General features: G+C 40.5%; 1 protein-coding gene across 8 annotated transcripts in view; it reads left to right on the top strand.

The window, feature by feature from the left end:
* nrg1 (neuregulin 1) overlaps positions 1 to 19,301 on the top strand; it is a 140,001-nt gene that overhangs the window by 86,035 nt on the left and 34,665 nt on the right. For 7 of the 8 annotated variants that reach the window (XM_017697283.2, XM_017697280.2, XM_017697279.2 and 4 more), the window contains exon 1: positions 9,297 to 10,698. The exons of the other annotated variant lie outside the window; for it this stretch is intronic. In XM_017697283.2, coding sequence (XP_017552772.2) covers positions 9,978 to 10,698 — 721 coding nt within the window. In that variant the 5' untranslated portion in view covers positions 9,297 to 9,977. Of the gene's footprint in view, positions 1 to 9,296; positions 10,699 to 19,301 lie in introns of those variants that run through there. 8 annotated transcript variants of the gene reach the window in all.

Genomic DNA, 19,301 nt, shown 5'->3' with positions numbered 1-19,301 from the left:
CATCTGCCTCCATCTGGCCCTATCCATTGCCTCCTCTACTTTCACACCAACCATCTCAAGTAATATGTTGGAAATGTGCTTTTTATATTTTGAAATATATTGACAGCATAAGAATATATTTATTATCCTAGGGACTTACTGACAGTACCTACAATATTCTCTAAAAAGATTATGCTAATATAATTTATTGTGAAAACGAGATCACATTGTCGTATTGCCCACCACTTCTCATTGATTTGTGGTATTTTGTCTGAGTAGTTTCCCCCCAAGGTTCACCATATAAGTAGCATTTCCTTGCAACTTGAGACCACAGGCAATCATTAGCTCCCCCATGAAGACCTCCCCCATATTCATCAGAGCTTTTCATTTGATCCATTTAAGGGAAGTCGTTTCTCTCCATTCTATTGATGTAATGACCGGCATTGGCCTGCTGTGTCCCGATTGTTCAAACAGCTTAGGCAGAGGGTCTAAACTTGTACATTATTTACTCAGTAGTTAAAGTATCCTTAATTAAGCCAATAATTAGTTGGATTGAGATTTGGTAAATGCGCACTGTAGTATTTAGACTTCTGTGATTACTTAATAAGCAGGGAAAATATGCAACAATGTCCCAAAACTGGCTGTGTTTTTTTGTAGATTAAGGATGTCATGTAAACTGGCCATTGAAGTGCCTTTACTGTTTGGTGCTTGAAAGCCTCACTTCACTAGAAAAGCTCTTTGTAACAGTAATAAGTATAATACAGTTAGTGTATCAAGCAATGTCTTCACACTAAGATCAAGAGCCTCTCTTTCATAAAACTAGATGTCCACAAAATTGATGGCTATTGATTTGAGTTCTCCCAGCACAGCGCTTCATTTTGCCAAGAGGTGGGCAGCTTTTAAAGGAGGATGATATTGCAATGGGTGGAAAATGGATGGCCCTTAAGTGAGTGTGTTCATTTCTTACCCTGGCCTAAGAATTACCTGCACCCTTTGAGTCATTTGCGTCTTAACAGCCCTAAAATAATGTCAACTTATTTTGAAAGTAGGGTGAAGTAAAGGTTAAGGGAGCATTTTCTTTAATCAAAAAGTATTTAGTCCATTTCCCCAGTTGAGTGTTTGTGCTGATCTGCTGATTCATCTGCAGTTATTCATGCATCACATGAACAAACTCAGTCATTTTTAGGAATTATTAGTTTGTAATGTCTTCCACAGAATTCCAGCTGAAGTCATGAGGTCATCTAGCAGATATGTCTCATGTGGTGCTTAGGATTGGGGCCAGTGGTCAGGACCCTAGACAGGACTTTTAACTGCTTTTGTACCTCCAGCCTGTAAAAAATGTCCAGCTGTAGGGAAGGATAATATGTCAGTGTTGGGTCCTGTCTGCAAGGCAAAGGCAAGATGTAATACGTGTGGTATTTGGACCTAATACCATTAATTAAGTTCCGTGCAAATGTCAAATTGTTTTTATAAGCTGTTATCTGAATTGGCTCCATTTCAAGTGGAGAACATGAATAAATGTCTAGACAAGAATAATGTCTGCTGGGGAACATGATCTGAATCTGGTAACTGTGCTTCCTCTGACCATGTGAAAGGGCTATCAAATCCCGGAGCTCGGGATTCAGTTTAGTCTATTTTAGTTTTTACCAACACTTATTTTAAAGAAATGCTATGGAATATGGTGTTTGTTTTTGCAGAACCCATAAGATAATATACATTGGCTCTGGGATTCTCATGGGTAAATATTAACCCGGTCAGAAAAAGAGAAAAGTGACTGGATCTTTACATCTTTTACTTGTGAGCCTAATATGGCTGCATGTTATGGCTACAGTTGACAATGTTTTGTCTCTCCTCGTTTTCTTCTGAGAGAGACAGTAGAAAGTTGAAGAGCTTCCAGAAACGCTCTTAATAGCCCTTAGTTATACCAGGAAAACTGGCTAAGATATTTAGAGTTTTCCTTTCTTGTTTTTGATCTATTTTTCACATCAGTGCCTGTGAGTATTCACCATAGGAATTTGCACTTTGAAGCTGCAAATCCCACTAGCAGCGTATACATCTTCTTTGTTTTCATTTGTTCTTTAAGATCTGGGGCCAGCAGCTTTACACTTCCCAGCTTAGCCTTCTGCTTTTATTTATTTATTTGTTTGTTTATGTTTCTCTTCTTTAATGTGATGGGCTCTCCTGCTGTACATGCCCGAGTGAGCCTTTGCTGCCAAACTGGGGTGCAGTTCTCTTCGCCTAGATTGTCAATGTTACAATAGGCTTATGCAGATCCAAAGAACTGCCTGAAGTACATGGAAAAACTCTAAAGGCTCTTCTTTGCTTTTTTTTTCTCTAACAGAGCGATATTCTGCTTACGTCATGCAGGGATCCGGGGGGCTCTCTTTTGACAGATTGTATTATCTTTCATCAGGGATTTAATTTGCCTTTGCAAGACATTAGTGGCCTGTGCTGCTGTGAAAGATTTTTAGATTTAGATTTATTCTTCTGATTTAGATGATGAGATGTGACAGTAGGGGAAGTCATTTGGGGAACATTTCCCTAACCTGAGCCTTTCAGTAAAGCCCAACTTGCTGTTTACTTTAGTGCCACTGGATACTTCTTTCATCTTGACAGTGACATTACTAGGAAGGAAACATTTAGAGTTGCTTTTTGTGATCCGCAGTTCATTGTGATGGATATTACTGAGAGAAATTATTCCAGCATCTCTTTTCGAAAACTTTTACTTCCGCTCCTTTAATATAAAGGGCTTTCATAGCTGCAGGCAGAGTATAAATTGTAAAATTCCTTCCTCATGGCCTCATACTCAAGTTCAGCATATTCCTAGACACGCCACTGACTTCCGTACGGGAGCCATTTGGGAAAAGGCTCTGAAGCAGAGAACACACTGTACCTCTGCCACAGCATTAATTATTACAGCACTCTGAGTGAGCATGTGGCACTTTCAGCCCTGCACCTCCAGCAGAGCGCCATTAAGAGCCAGATTATAATATCTTAGATTTCAGAGGCCCTCACTTTTACAATGAGAAACTTCCTAATGCACCTTTAACCTGCCACTAGGGATGAACACGAAGAGGATCTAAGGAAATGGATCACTATCACTATGAGTGAGCAAGAATAAGGATATTATAACCTTTTCTTGAGCTTTCATGGTCTTCATTTGTGTCTTCAATAATTTTAGTAAAAATTCTAAAAACTGCACAAAGCTTCCAAGCTCTCTTTCTTAATATGTTTTACTGTTACCCTACAATATTAGTGGGCAGTGTATCATCTGTAGCAGTACACAGATATTTTAGTATTAGTGTTATTGATAAAAACACAGTTAACTGCAGTGGATGCCATTTGCTGGTTGCCTCAGATTGTTTTGAAAGAACAAACTGAGGAATAATTTTCCTTTCATTAAATCTGGTTTCTGTCTAAATAATAATTCTGTATAATTTTAATAAAACAGTCCAATCAAAAAAAGCTATTTCAGGCTTATAATACATATGTTTTAGCATAGAGTAGCAGTACTCTGGAAGCATGGTTTGCAACATGGTCCCACCACGTTGCAGGCTGATGTTCGAATCCCAGCCCAGGAAGGAAGGTGAGCACACTACACCAATATGGTTCACTGGCAAGACTCCTAACAAAACATTCCAAAACACTGTAACATTTTACCTCTGCTAACTTCCTTGGTAAGAATGTAACAAACGCATAAATGTAAATATAATGCTGTGATATATCTGCAAAATATTGTAATTTTTAATTGTATTAATACCATCCAGCATATGTTCAAATGCTGTGACTTAAGTGTTTACTACGTTGAGGTTTATGGATTGCTAAATCAAACCAAGTAGTTTTAACATTGAGCTTAGGTGTAAGTTTTGGGGAAACCACTAGAAACCACATAGAAAGCACAAAAAGACCAAAATCATGACTTTTTTTGTTAACTAAGCTAAAAATTCTTAGCACTGTGTGCTGTGATTGTACTTATAGCTCTAATTATCACCCACATTTTAACTCCTGCAGCTCCAGCTCAGTGAGACTCTGCCCAGACATCTAAACTGAGGCTGCTGTTGTATCTGTTAGCAAGAAACCATCATTTAAAAAGCTGAATATTTAGTTGTCTTAAGGAAATATTAAAGAATGAACAGACAATGACTATAGATAACCAGCTTTACTCATCTTAACTTGTACACATCTACGCTGGATATTTTTTCCACTGGAACAGTCAGAGCAAGCTGCTGTTGTGTTTCTGTGGTTTCCGTGGATCTGTTCTGAATACGCTTTTGTGATGTTAAAGTGATGTATGCATTAGTTGCTTGTTACTAGTTTAGACATGACTTGTGGACAACCAATTTTAGTATAAGTTTGAAACTAATTAGTGTAACTAAGGACTAAGCCCAAACTTAAATATAAACTTACACAAAACTGACGCATCCCAGTCTAGATTATTGTAGATCCACTAACAGGATGAGTAAACATGTTGTCCTCTCTTTCTGCTTTCCATTATCTTTGATATGCCTTTGTTCAGCCCTAGAGGACATGGGTTGAACTGGTATTGAGTCATGTCCTACATACTATATACTCTTTCATGGTGGCACTGTGGCTCTTAATTTAGCTTTTGGACAGATAACCTCGAGTGAAGGACGTAGCTCCTATAGGCTTCAAATTTGTGCTATCTCTTTGTGCTGGAGCTGGGTAAGTGAAAAACATTCTGCTGAAACACGTTATGTCCTGAGGCAAATTCATATGTATCAGACAGGAGCTGTCCAGCATAGTGGTGCTGAACCCAGACACCCCGCCACCCCCCTTTCTTCTCTCCTGCGCTGCTTAAAACCACCACTGAAAGAACTAAAGAATGAGCTAGTAAGCACCTAGCCTAAATGATAGTGGGGGTGTTCTTTCTAAACCTTCCTCCAACACGCACACACACTCTTTCATCAGCTGAACAACTTGCTCCCTGCCCAAATCTCCATTACATACACAACTGGGACACCAGCCACAGCCTGTATGCCTATGTGTGTGTGTCAGCAAGAGTCTTTGCAGGAGATGGATGAGCCTGTGGTGCAGGCACCAGCCAGGCGGGCCGACAGAGGTGAGAGCACTGGCACACACATAGATACACACAAGACTGGCCACTTAATTCTGTACGGCATGGACAATGACTGTACCACTTTTCTTCAGTCACAGCCAAAGCCTGGAATAGAGTCTGTAGATTGGAATACAGGCTGAAGCACCAGTCGCCTCACCCCCTCCCCATACTGCCAGCAGGAGGGAGAGCTTTACTCACAAATGCTGTCCTGTCCTGGCAAAGATCTTGCGCTTAAGAAGGATGAAAAGGGCTCCTCTTATTTCTCTAAAAGCCTCTCATTGTCCATACATCAGCAGAGAATTGCAACATTATTGAATTCGAGCCTGCCTTTTTCAGACCTCATACCGTATTGGTACTTTTTGGCACAAAAATGCGCCTCATCTTCTAATGCACCAATAACCTTCTGTCTGCCAATAGGCAGCCTTTCCTGCTCACATTTAGACTCTGCACATTTTTCTAGGTCAGGTCCCTTAGACAGACCCACTCTCTTTCTCTTCTCTCTCCTTCATTCTCTCTCTCTCTCAACCTTTTTGTCTTTCTCGACCATAATTAATTCCTTTGACTTGCTATAAAAGGGCTGCAGATATGCAATAAGCAAATTAATTTTTTCCCATTTTGCTAGTCAAATAATTACCACAAGCGTATCCTTTTATTCTGTGTTTACTTCATAGGGATCAAACTCCTTCATCATGTTTCCTAGCAAGATGGCTTCAACCAGGTCATGGATGTGATGTATCTGTGATGTAATTCTATACGTGTCCAGAGAGCTGCAGGTGAAGTCGTTCTGAGCATTTCAGTTGTGGATCTCCTGTGAAGTTCATACTTGACAGGCTGTAGCATAGTGACTTTTTGAAGGAAGGCAGAACGCTCAATGACCTGAAAAGGCTCTTTGTCATTGCTGTGTCTGTGACAAACCTGCATAGTGTATTAGTCTCAGACATTGACTGGCTTTGGCAATGTTTTTGGCATCCTCTCCTGCATGTAAGAGCCAACGACCTTCAATAACAGGAGTCAGTCCAATTCATTAATCCACTCTCAGTGCTGTTCCTATAAATTTAAAGGTTTTTCAACAGTCTTCAGTAGGCTGAAAGTAGTTACTTACGACAACTAGCCTACTTCTACTGTATTTAAGGTGCTTTGTATAGTCCTTGTGATCAGTATTCAGCAATTAAAGCTTCTCTTCTGTATTTTTCATATGGCACCTATGGAAGCCTTTCTCCAGTGGATATCCTATTATTTTCACTGTATGTTCACTTAAAATAGGCTTTCCATTGGTTGACTTGAGAAGTGCTGAACAATGTAGTAGACTTTTCAACACTTTTTTCAAATTTTTGGAGAAAATATTGCTGGAGAAAATCTGTCTGATCGCTTTACATTTTTAAGATTTTAATCATAATGTGTCTATAGAGACCATTACCTGAAGAGCTATAATGTCAGACTTAAGATGAATAAGATTCAGTCATGGTGAAATGAGCACCCCTACATAAAATAAACTGCCAAAAATATTAACACTGGTAATCATTATAGTTGTCATGTGTGTTGTCCTTCCAAAACCTGTGAATAAAGACTATCATGGCTCAAGCAAAGTATCTATGCTCATCCCCTCTGTTATGAATCTATTCCAGTTTTTAGGTTATTAGAGAAAATCTGAGTTTGTTAAAGATTGATGTAGAAAACTAAAGTACTTTTTAGACTGGATGGAGTGCATCTGCAGTGCCCCCTGGTCTTATGTAGTACACCCTCTATATATGGATTATCCTACAGTGATTAAACACAATGGGACTCACAGGCAGCCCAGTTTGTATCCCTCTCTGCTTTAAACGCATTGCATTAACTCTAGCAGATAGGATTGCATAAGTGGGGTTGGGTGGGTGGGTCAGCATGTTACTCCCACTGACCTGACCCTAAGACCCCACTCCTGTGTTTTTTACCTCATGTACATTCTGGCCTGGTCCGGATTTGACTTCCAGCCCATTAGCACCAGGCGGGGAAGAGCTTAACACCTGCTATCTGTCTCACTCATTTCAGCAAGGAGCTTTTGCTCAAAGCCGGCCATGCGGAGCACAGATTTTGGGGCTGGTAATCTCAGCTCCTGTAATGTTGGGGCAGACTAGATGGAATAGCCCAAGCTTGGGAGAAATCAAAGGTGGATATGTGTTACTGTGCTGCTGTAGCATGGCTGCAGAGACAAGTTTGAGGGAAGGTGTGCCTCAAAGTGAACTGGATTATTCATCGCAAACTTGATTATTTTACTCAAATGATTATGTATCATGTATTATGTATCTAAGATTAAGGATTTTTGTATCAGTGTGAAAATGAACAGAATAAAGGCTATCATGACTCAAGCAGCATATCAAAGTCCATCCCCTCTGTTATGAATCTATTTTTTGGTTTCAGTTTTTAGGTTATTAGAGAAACCTGAGTTTGTTAAAGATTATTATAGAAAACTGAAGTACTTTATCTGCTGGAATGAGTGCACTCGCAAAACCCCCTGGTTTTATGTTTTACACCATCAATAATGTGTATTACCTTACAATGATTCACATTGTCTAAGATTAAGGTTTTTTAATTAGTCACCAGTTTCACTTATATCAAACTTTTTGTGGAATTGTTTAAGCAGCCATTCAAATCCACATCCTTTTCCATTACACATGCACAGACAATGACAGTGGATATGGCTGACTAATCTGATAAGCAGATGTCTAGTGTCTAAAGGAGTTAAACCTGCACTGAACTTTTAGTTAGGATTTTACTGTGAACACAGTGAACACATTAGTCATTAAACTGAATTAAGTACAAGTGTTTATTCACATGCTTAGATTCAGGTGTAACCATGTTGCATTTATCAATGCTTTAGTGATTTTGTAGTATACAAAATATAATGTTTTTACTGATGGCTTTCACCTGTTCATTAAACCCTATAGAGAATATTTAATCTCACATTGAACACAAACTAGTTTGGAAATGTTTTTCAACTGTTTAAAGCCATCAATATTGCGTGGAACATATACTTGAATATATATTAAATCGCACTAAGATGATACAGTTCATATAAACATGTCATGCTGTACAACCTGAGATCAATTAGTGAAGTGCATAAAGTGAGTGCTGTAGCAGTGTTGTACTTGCAGTGCTAAGTGCTATGCTTACTGGTCCTTCATCCCCCTACTGGTGAAAAATGCCTTTGTTCTTACTCTGTCCGTTAGCTCTGATTAATTATATCATAGATTTGGTTCAGAATGTTAATTTAAGTCTGCCGCTAACACTGATTACTGTGCTAATAAAAGTCAGTCCATTACTTGGTAATAGACGACAAGTGTGATTGGGACCGCGTATTTTGTTATTAAATGGCCAGGCGTCTGGAGTGACTGTGATACTCCAAAAGGAGTCTGTTCTTCATCCAGTATTTATGTGCAGTGCTGGAGCTTCCGGACTGCCTCCCCCCTCCCCCCATCCCCTGAGTCAGCGATATAGTACCAGGTACAGACAAATGTGATTATGGAACGCGAAAGGGGGGACTGCATGCATAGTAAGTGTCAGCCAAGGAGAAAGGGACATAAATGAGAGCAAAATCTATTTACTCTTTACAAATCAGGTTTATGGTATCAATCCTCATCTGGGATAATCAGATGTTTTCATTCATGTTTTATCCTTCTCTTGCATGGTGGCCAATATAGGTGGTATTCTGTTAGCTGCCTGAGCCCATTTAAAACAATAGCATAAGTCCCATGAGGAGTATCATGTGTCGCCATCACTGGTGTAGCTCTTCCCGCTCATAAAAAAACCCCTTTTGTATTAGCATAATCAGTGGTCTAGAGGAGGTGGACAAGTGAATGAGTGAATGAAAAAGTGAGAGAGAGAGCGAGAGAGAGAGAGAGGCTGGGACCGTCTGCCTTGCTCGCCTTTCATTCGTTGCCATCCTGCCTAATTGGATCAAGTGCAGACTTGCCTAGCTTCACGCATTGTGTTCAGAGGGCAGAGCCAGAGCAGCCAGAGAGGGGATTGTGGACATACCAAACAGGAAAAGAGAGAAAGCAAAGGGGTTAGAGAGACAAAAACAGAGCAAAATAATGGTTGTGTGTGCATGAAAATGAAAAGAAAAGGAGAGGGAGGAAGAAAAAGATTATAAGAGTGAGAGAAAGAGGGAGAAAGCAGCTACGCATGTGTACTGGAGAGAGAGAGAGAGAGAGAGAGAGAGAGAGAAGAGGAGGGGTAAGAGTGAGGGAGGGGGTGTGTGTGTGTAATCCTCAGTTGCCCATCCTTCCGTGTTGTGTTGCGAGGCGTTAGCGATCAGCTCCTGCTCTTGTTCGCCGGCTCTCAGGAGTGGACGGGCACCTGCTGCTCCAAGATGATTCAGCCACTCTCAGCCGCTGGAGCATAACAGCATGGCTCTCCCGTTGGCCGAGCCCCTGCCTCTGCTGCAATTCCAGCCTCCTCCTCCCCCTGCCCTTCCCTCAGGTACACACTGCCCTGCCGCTGGAGTTCTCTGAGCCACGCCGCAACAGAGTCTCGTGAGGGAGTGATCCGCCTCTGGGCCGCCCCGCTCTGCTTCTGCCTTCTGAGGCCGTTATTTATAGACTTTTCTGTTGTTGCGTGTTTTTCCCTTCACTCTACTAAGGGAGGATGCCTTGAAAAAAAGTCCTTTTTGGCACGGAAGTCTGAGCTGCTTCCCAGATGTTAACAAGGTTACTCTGCCAGTACCGAAGACCATCTCTGTTCTCTTGCTCCCTTCCCCCCCAGTGATCCGATAATGGACAACGCACTTTACAAGCCAGAGTGCGTGATGCTGAAAAAACTGGTGCTTCTTCAGCCTGTGTAATACTCTGAGCTAGAAGCCAGGCATCCGAGGACACCCTCCTGTACGAACCAAGAAGGAGAGCAACAGGAAAAGGACGGAAAGAAGAGACAAATAAAGGGGGGAATGGAGTCGGCAGGAGTGGAGGATTCTTCAGTAGGATTCTGCAAGACTCCTGGATCCTCATCTCCCTTGGGCCAGTCTTCTGAAGGTCCTGCAGAAACTGGCCCCGAGGAGTCACCTGAAGAAGAAACACCTGAAGAAGAGGAGGAGGTGGTTGGGGAGAGTGAGGAAGAGCGTGGACCTCTGCGATGCCTGGGCTTGGCTGCCGCTTCCTGTTGCGTGTGTGTTGAGCTGGAGCAGGTACGCAACTGTGTGCGCTCTGAAAAGATTTGCATCTTACCCATTTTAGCTTGCTTGCTGAGTTTAGCGCTCTGTACTGCCGGACTCAAGTGGGTCTTTGTGGACAAGATCTTTGAGTACGAGCCACCCACCCACCTGGATCCCAAGCGTATAGGCCAGGACCCCATCATTATTGACGCAGACCCTACATTGGGACTACCTATATCATTTTCACAACCCAACTCACCACCTGCCATTCTCCCACCAACTACCGCTACTACTGCTAACCCTGGACAGCCTGCTGTTTTTGTGGAGGGAGATTCTACGGCTGGTCCTTTTGCCCCTGCCTCACCCAAAGTGTCCCTCTTTACCCCCACCTCAACAGTGACTATCTACAAAATCCCTGCCTCTCAGCCCCTCCCCAGCACCACCCCTGAACCTGACAGGAACAGCGCACCTAGTCAGCATCCCGGTGTGGAATCTAACAACATTATCACTAAAACCTGTAAGTACACTTGCCATTTACTTAAAGCCTCAGTTATGACTCACAGATTGGTTTGTACACTTTTGGCTTGGAAGTGCCCTTATGGAGAGGAGGGGAATGTATCCTCTCACAGTTTTCCTGTGTATATAATATTATTATGGTAGTTCTTTAGTATATTTGCTTTTGCATCTTTTTACTTCTGTTTAGTATGATTTTTTTAGAAAAATATGCATCCAAATGCTTGACTTTAAGTGAAAATCCTATGGCATATTCCACTTAGATATATTCAATAATTAATTTTAACAAACATCAACATAATAAATTAATATTATTTCCATGGTTTGGTTTAATTTGCTTGCACTATTCCAGTGTCATATTGGGAAACTGCACTAGAAGGAAGTTCCTCTTGCTTGCATACTCTGCCTTGTAGCAGACGTGTTGTATCTTGTCAGCAGTGTCACAAACAGCTGTGACTAAGCCTCCCAAGAATGGACAACTTTACCTGAAGATTGAGTATAATGCACACCCCCCTTTGTGACCGCAACAGACAGTTACTACTCTTTAACCTAAACAGGATTAGCAGACACCATACCACATAAATTACTTCACTCCTCAGTAGGCAGCTATAAAACACCACGCTAACATCCTTTTAGCGAGAGTGAAGAATTTGCTAGCTCACTGATTCATTTGCATTCATTTGGGATTCATTTCTGTAACAGCACAGTTTCCTCTAATCCACATGCTGTGGCGTGAGGAGACGTCCTCCTCTGGGTGTTCTGCTCCATTTCAAGGTCAGTCTACAGAGGGCTAATTGATTCCCATCCATCGCCCAGCCACACAGAAAGACTATACCAGTAATGCTATCTGCCTGCCTAACTGCTCTCCTCCATGACTTTGAAAGCTGAAAGAATTATAACGGCTGGAGGGCTGCCAAACTCTTTATTGCTGTGGTCCCTACCTCCGTTCCCTCCCTCACCCACCTCCACATTTCCTTTTCCTTTTTTTCCCCCATGGTTTCCACCTATGAAGCATGGTTGCAATGTGGGGTGGTGCAGTGTGTGGAGCCAGCTGTCCTGTCAGAGACAAAGAGATAGGCCAAGAAAGAGTTTTTAAAGACCTCAATAGCTGTTCCAGCACCCTGCTTATCACTGCTTCCTTCTGTGTATTCCTCTGAAACGAAGCAGATGTACTGTTCATGTATTATTATTCATTCCCTTCCAGTCTCAGTTTGAAGTTACATTGTTTGCTTAAACCCTTCTGAAAAGAGACTAGATCATATCATTCTTGCTCACACTCAGACGGTGACTGAGACTGTTGCATATGCAGCACATTGAGCAGTTGTGCAGGGAAGCTTAGCTGTATTCCTCGGTGAGAACAGAGATTAGGTAAAAGTGTGGAACAGAGAGAGCTAAGCGTTTGGACCAAGATAATGGAGAGCCTTGATTTGTGCTTATTGCACAGCAGGATCCTACAATATAACATATCCTGTTTCTTAAAGTAAGTAATCCTGGCAAGTTTAAAGTGTGGTTCCACAATCTTAATCTGCATCTGATGGTCAGCTCATTCCCTGGCCAACCGGATTCAGTTAAAAAGATTTATCAGTATGCCGGTTCAGTTCACGTGCATATGCATATATTACCTGAATCAGAGGCTGCTGCAAAGCTAAAAGCCCTTCCCTTTTTGAGCAGTGTGATCAATTGTCCAGGTCCGGAATGGAAATGCGATCGCTTTCGTCGGTAATCTCAGTCTAAATCAATACATGCAGAGAGCAGGTCAGCTGCTACAGCAGGAAGCCCAGTGAAAGCGATAGTGATCCTGATCTTGCTGGACACGCACTGACTAATTATCAGAGACAAGAGAACTGAACACAAGTACTCACAAAAGCAAATACGTCAATAAGATTTGCGTATGTTATTTCATACGTATGTTCTGACACTCTGCCACATAAAAACTTGATAAGGATTTAAGCATTGCATAAATTTGTGTATTGGAAAACCAGTGTAACCAGAGAACCGGTGTCAACATATGTGGAGCTGTTTTCTGCAACATAATTTTTTCTATTACAGCTGGCCTAAATAATGTGAATACTTGAGTATTCATTTATGTGATATACAGACACATTGTCTTGTTTTAAGCCACAAAAATTGCAGCCTAAAATACATTACATCAGCAAATGCCTTTAGATAGAACCATTATATGGAAAATGTTTAAAATAAATAAATTATAGCTGGCTTTGTTGAATAATAAATTCATACCAAGAATCCACACATGCATGGCCATTGAAGCTGCAAGAACAAAGATGACAAAGAATTACATTTGTGGGAGCACTTAATCTTATTGGCTAATTACATTACATTACATATTGTGAAAAGAGATTGGTATACCGTGGAGACATGACAAGTTTGAAAAACCATCTCATATATGTATGTATAGTGAGCCTTATCCAAGTTCCGGCATGCGTCCAATCCATACATCCTCAGACTCAGCTCCATCATCAATTTTGGCAGGAATGTCAGCATTTTCTTCCCTTCTTTTCCAATTAAACAGTCTTAAGCAGGTTTAAATCTTAACAGCAAAAACAGCAGAATGATTTATTTTGACTAAATCCTAATCACAAGTTTTTACCACTGAATCTGATCAGAGTACACAGTGAGCCTCCACACAGTATTAGTACAGCACAGGAGCTGCTCTGCAATTACTACATGAATAATTTCACATTTAAGTACATTTATAATTTAAGTATAGTTGAAAGTGTCTGATTTTACTGGACGTCTGCTCTTCACTTGCACAAACGTGAAAATCATACATTTGCGTTTTGATGAACAGATGTGCATCTAGTGTAGCTGATGTGAGCTGAAATATAGACTAAACTGGAAGCATATTTGTTTTGTCAGCAACTAAAACACTTTAAATATTGTTGTTTTAAAGGAGAGAATGAGTATGTGAGTACTTTTCAAAATCTGAAAATTGTTCAGACCTGCTTCATTAATTTCTTAATAAAATCTACATTCTAATTCACCTCCATGCCTGTTCTTCTATATTAATTTCAAATGCAGTAATAAAAAGTGTCCGCTTACCTGTTTCATTTGTTCTTGTATTTCCCATGGCAGTTGGTCTAAACTATTTTATAACAAAATAAGCTTAATTACTGATATTTTAGGACCCTTATTCTTGTCTCAGCAAGTTTGCTTCAGAGTGAAGTCACCATGTAGAGTAGCCTAAAGTCTGGTTTTGCCTAATAATACATATGTGCACACACACACACACACACACACACACACACACACAGTTTTTCAACTAATGGTACACTTGCATTCTACCTGTCTTCAGGCAACACTGTCAACACAGCTCCATTAGTCAAAAAAACATTTATTTCTGCCTGGCTGAGGGACTGCCACACTAGCAACGCACCACATGCCGCTCTGTACAAGGCCAAATCACAGTGATTTGAGCGACAGAGACATTTTTTAGTGTTTAAAGCTTTTTTAAAGCATCAGTCTTTGTTGAATGGGATTGCTTCTTGCTCGTCATAGGAACGAGTTGGAGGCCATAATTTACAGCTGGTTAAGTGTGAGATTATGGTTATGTCATAAGTAGGGCTTCAGTTCTCTGTGGTTCAGCGGCCTCTTTTGAGCAATAATTTTCAGACAGTGATGTTATGATGACATTACTTAGGGTGGATACGGTAGGCCTTATGTGAGCTTAAAGTTAAAGCTAAGAAGAGTTAAGGACACTTTTAGCCAGAGATGGTAAAATACCACTTTTTCTTTTCCGATACTGATACAGATACAGAAGATCTTATTGGTAGCAGCCAGACGTAGAGGTGAGAAACAATAAATCATTCAGAATAGGCTTTTTCCTTTTACCAACAGCATTGTACAATGGTGAATGTAATTTTCAGAGTCTTGCCTAGTGACTCTTACTGGTATATCTTAGTAGTGTTTCTGATTTCTGTCTCAACAGAGATTCAGATTACTTTTTGTAATGTGCAATTTAGCAGTTAGCCTTGTCTCCCAGTTGCTGAAAAAGTAGGATGCCATTGTTTGTTTCCAGGTTCAGGTATTTCATTGCCATTTGCCATGCTACTGTGCTCTCCCACTTTTTCTTACTTTCTTCAGTTATCTCAGGCTAGATTTTTAAAATCAAACCAGATTCCTCTGATCTTATGCAGGTATTGATATTGATAGTGGGTTGGTGCCATCTCTACTTTCAACACGTGGACCTAGTTATGGTTGACTTTAAAAAAAAAAACAGATGGTAGTAAGTGAAAGAGTTTATCCATCTAACAAAAAATGGCCTCTTTCTGGTGTGAAAACTAAAAATAATAATAAACTGCTTCTCTGTCTCAGACCTGTTATGTAGATTCGGGCATTAATACATTGACCTACGCAGGGAAAAGGCTGTCATGTGCTTTAGCTCAGCTAACTGCAGTTATCTCAGTCATTTTTCATTCTGCTCCTTTTATGGCACGACTCTTGCAAGCTCTTTGGGGAGCTGGGTTTGTGTTGAGTACTTGAGATGGAGCTGTTATTGCCCTCATAGCTGTATTGATCTTCTTCCTCTTGACTCTTCCTTCTCCGGTTTTCCCTCCAACTTAGGATTTATGAACAATACTTCCTTTGATGTGATTCTGCTGGGCCTTGCTTATAGACAGTTCCCCAGTGAATGCTGCTCAGTTATTGATTTGTTTTAGTTTATCTGTTCCAAGTAAACATTTCTAATACCTGTTAGACGGGAAGATCCAGAAACCTTGCAGTGAATCACCTTTTTCATTAAAATTGCAGTGTATATCAAAATATATTCATCACAACCTGTTTTGTGGGAACAGATGACTGCCTTTGGCAAATCATGTTGAAATATTTATCACAACTTTAAAAACTGCCCGTACAATCCATAATGGTAATCCTGTAGGTCACTATCTCACAGCATGGAGTTATTTAACTGTAAGAGCCTATACACATACTTAATAATGTATACACGACTTCCCATACACTGCTGTGCTGATGGCTTTATTGATTGCCACAGTCTGTCTCACAAGCCTCCCAAAGGTGTCTCCTTGTCAGTCCACACTTCAAACTTTCTTCCATTGAATTGTGTAGGTTCAAGTGCATTAATATTTTTAATGTTGTAATGGTAATAACTGATTTTGTATCTTAAGCCCCAATTTGAGGTGGATTAGTTTAACCAGAGGTCTAGTAATGTCATTTATAATGGTTTTGATGGAACAACTACCATATGATGAAGAATCTGTGGAATTTCCCTAGACTTACCTCAGGCAGCCCAGATTGAAATGTCAGACGTTCACTTCAACATTTGGACTAAAATGAAACAAAACAACAAATGCTAACTTTGAGTTTGAATGTCATATTGAATAGCATTAGGCCAGTAAAGGAGGCTCATTCAACAAATGCCAACAGACAGAAAGTTTACTCCCCTGTTAAAGGTCCTTTCAAGATATTTCATTTTTATTCTTCTGAATAGGCCATCAGCAAAAATGTTGTAGATTATAATAGTCCAGATATGGCCTTGAGGATAAAAGAGCGGTTAACATTGTCATGCCAAAAACACAGAGGTCCTGTTGTCTATTAGCAGGTTTTACCATGATGTCAGTTTGAACAGCGCTACTGTTACCAAGGGAGCTTAAAGTTGGGCAAATTACAAAAGGTAATTCACTCCAGAATTATCGCTTAGCTGACTTGTAAAAACTGCAGACATGGCAGATTCCGACATTATACACAGATCTCTTTGGTAATCACTCACATTACAGCGCCTCCCCAGGTAAAAGTCATCTAGCTCCAAAAGGGCTTTAGACATGCTTGTCAATTCCTTTTTATCTTTTTAGCCAAATTATCTTTGAAGTTATGCCTGGTCCTGTAAATGATATATTCATCCAGCACTCTTCCCCCCTTCTTCTCTCTCTTGTTCGTTCAGCTGTTGTTCTGAGATAATTAGGTTCAAGAAGAGGTCATGTCACATACTTAGCAAATGAGAATTGGCCATCACAGCCACCTCTCACCTATAATACTCTTTTACAAGGTGCATCAAATCTTAGGGCTGTTTATGGTTTGATTCTGTGCAGCTTGGGAATAGCATACCATTTCTTTCACGTGAAGTAAACCAATGTGGCATATTTCTCATTATTTAATTAATGCTGGTCTCCATAATTTGTCACGCTAGGGCCAGTTAAGTTGATTTCTGCAGGCTAACTGGAGCTTGTATTCTTCAAATCAGTCACAGCAGTTCTGAACCTTGGAATTAATTATAAAAGGAAAACACAATTTAAGTGCAAAACACCATGACAGGTACATGCTGAAGAGGTCTGAATGGCATTAATTTACAAATTTGAGCCAGAATGTGCCTTTCATTGCATGTATATTGTTTGTACATTTGTTAGAACACACAAAGAACAAAGTGGTTAAGTAACCAATTGCTGTGTATGCTAAAGGCATGTATGCTATTTGATGTTTGCATAGATCATGGTTTATGAGCTGTCCCCGTGCTCTCTCTCTCTCTGTCTCCCTCTTTCGCTCACTGGCTTTCTGTCTGGGTGTGTGTGCCTGAGCTGCTTTATTGCCCATAAAGTCCCTCTCACTGTACATGTGGTCCAGCAGCCACTGTCTTCATCAGTATGGCTCCTGCCCACCTCATCTGGCTGCCTAACGCAACCCCCATCTGTCTTGCCAATTAGCTGCCAGCACCATAACTTACATCATGCTACATTATGCCTTTGAGGCATTCTAAACATCTGACCAGAATAGTTCCCATCTCCCTTGATCTCACTGTCACCTCACTGAGAGGGACCCCAGTCGTGTGCTAGAAGCACAAGCCACACATGTTTGTGAATCTGAAGTGCAGATTAGCTTCCACACCTTTGATCAGATGGTGACGTATTGTGCCGCTGACAGGTGCATTCAATGCAAATGCAAATTGAATGACTAGAAGAAGAAGTCGTCCACTGATCAAGACTCCTGATCAAGATGACGAGCCGTCTTTTCTGGCACCTTTTTGAAACTGTTCGCCTCTCTGGGCTTTGTTCTGACAGAAGCAATTTTATTTGGAGGGAATTTGCTGTGCTTTTTGATTACAATCCTTTGACCCACATAACTAATGATGAGCATGGAATTCATGGAGTTAAGGTGGCATGAGCATGAGTCAACAGGATTAGCACTTCAAATGTTTGGAGGGGTCAGACCCCCAGATGAGGGCAGTGGGTTAACGAATTCATTATCCTTATGGGGAAAGGCCAGCTGAGGCGAGCGTCTCTAATTTAATTAGATTGCAACAAAGTGACATCTGGCAGTTATGCCATCGCTGAAGGTAGATGCCGTTAGATCTTTGCCATTCAAAGTGGATTACTCTAATGGCTCTTTGTGTTCAATCTTTTGTCTTGCACTAGTGAGTCAGCGGTGCAGGCAGTCCTTTCTCTAAGTCTTTGCAATAATATATGATTAACCTTTTCCTTCTCTTGTCATCCATCCATCATAGTATTTTACCAAAAGGCTTTTGGTGCAATCTTAGAAAATCCTTAATATTATTTTTAAGAACAAAAGATTTTCCTCATTCATCATCCTCTTGAGTAATTCTTTTTTTATTCATTTAGCCTGTGATGCTGAGATGAATTGAATATGTTTAGTTGATGATGAAAGTGCTTCTGCGCTATTTGTCAGATAAAGCCCATTACCTAATGATATACTGTGTCTCACATAAGGCGCCGAGGTTGCTTGTCTTTTTGGCCATGAGATTTAGAATCTTTTTATTCTCCATGGCTTAGGATGAAAAATGTGCCTGTCTCTCCATGCAATGATTAATCTACAGAGAAGTTAGAGATAAGAATCGACAGTGTCTGACAGGAAAAGCCCATTATGTGAAGGACGTGTCCATTCGGCCTCCCTAAGAATAGGAGCAATAGAGGAGTGTCACATTATTTAGCCCTGTTATACAAAATACCTGTACTTTACCCAACATTGTTCTTGTTCTTTTTTGTGTCTGTAGTGGATTTACTGGTCTCATCACACTATTTCATCAGTTAAAAGTTTTTGTTGATTTACCCCTTTATGCAGGCCCCCTACGGGTGGAGATGCCTTGATTATCACATTTGAAATTGAAAAAGTGTAAAAATGATCACCTTTTAACCCTGAATATCCTTATTCTGCCTTATTCTTCCACATTGAACGGTATATACATGCAGACAGTCTGAAGTCAAAATTATAGAGACTGATATTGCTGTCTTTGTAATAATATAGATTACTTATGGCTTTAGGGTTATTTAAATATGGAGGATTTAATTCAGATTTTATGTTTTAACAGGACTGTGAAATGTGATACGTTTCCTCATATTTGCAAGTACGTTTAATGTATTATAATTTTCTACTATGAAACTACCTTAACGTTAGCAGGTTGTCAAGGATGTGTTGTTAGGGGCGTGATTGTGAAGTCAGAGGTAGCACGGCTATATATTTGCTAACTGAGCTAACTACTTTAGCTGAAGTCAGCTAGGTTCAGAAACATTGAAAAGGTATTGCTCTGATGAACCAACACGTTGGCACATTGTCCACTGAGGAGGAAAGACCTAGAAGACGATATGCATCAGCATTCTTTATGCTGGTTATATAAGCTCATTTGAA

This window comes from Pygocentrus nattereri, chromosome 18 (assembly GCF_015220715.1).
Source record: "Pygocentrus nattereri isolate fPygNat1 chromosome 18, fPygNat1.pri, whole genome shotgun sequence".
Lineage (NCBI taxonomy): Eukaryota > Metazoa > Chordata > Actinopteri > Characiformes > Serrasalmidae > Pygocentrus > Pygocentrus nattereri.
The sequence above is the reverse complement of the archived record's forward strand: the minus strand, read 5'-3'. Positions and strand labels throughout refer to the sequence as shown.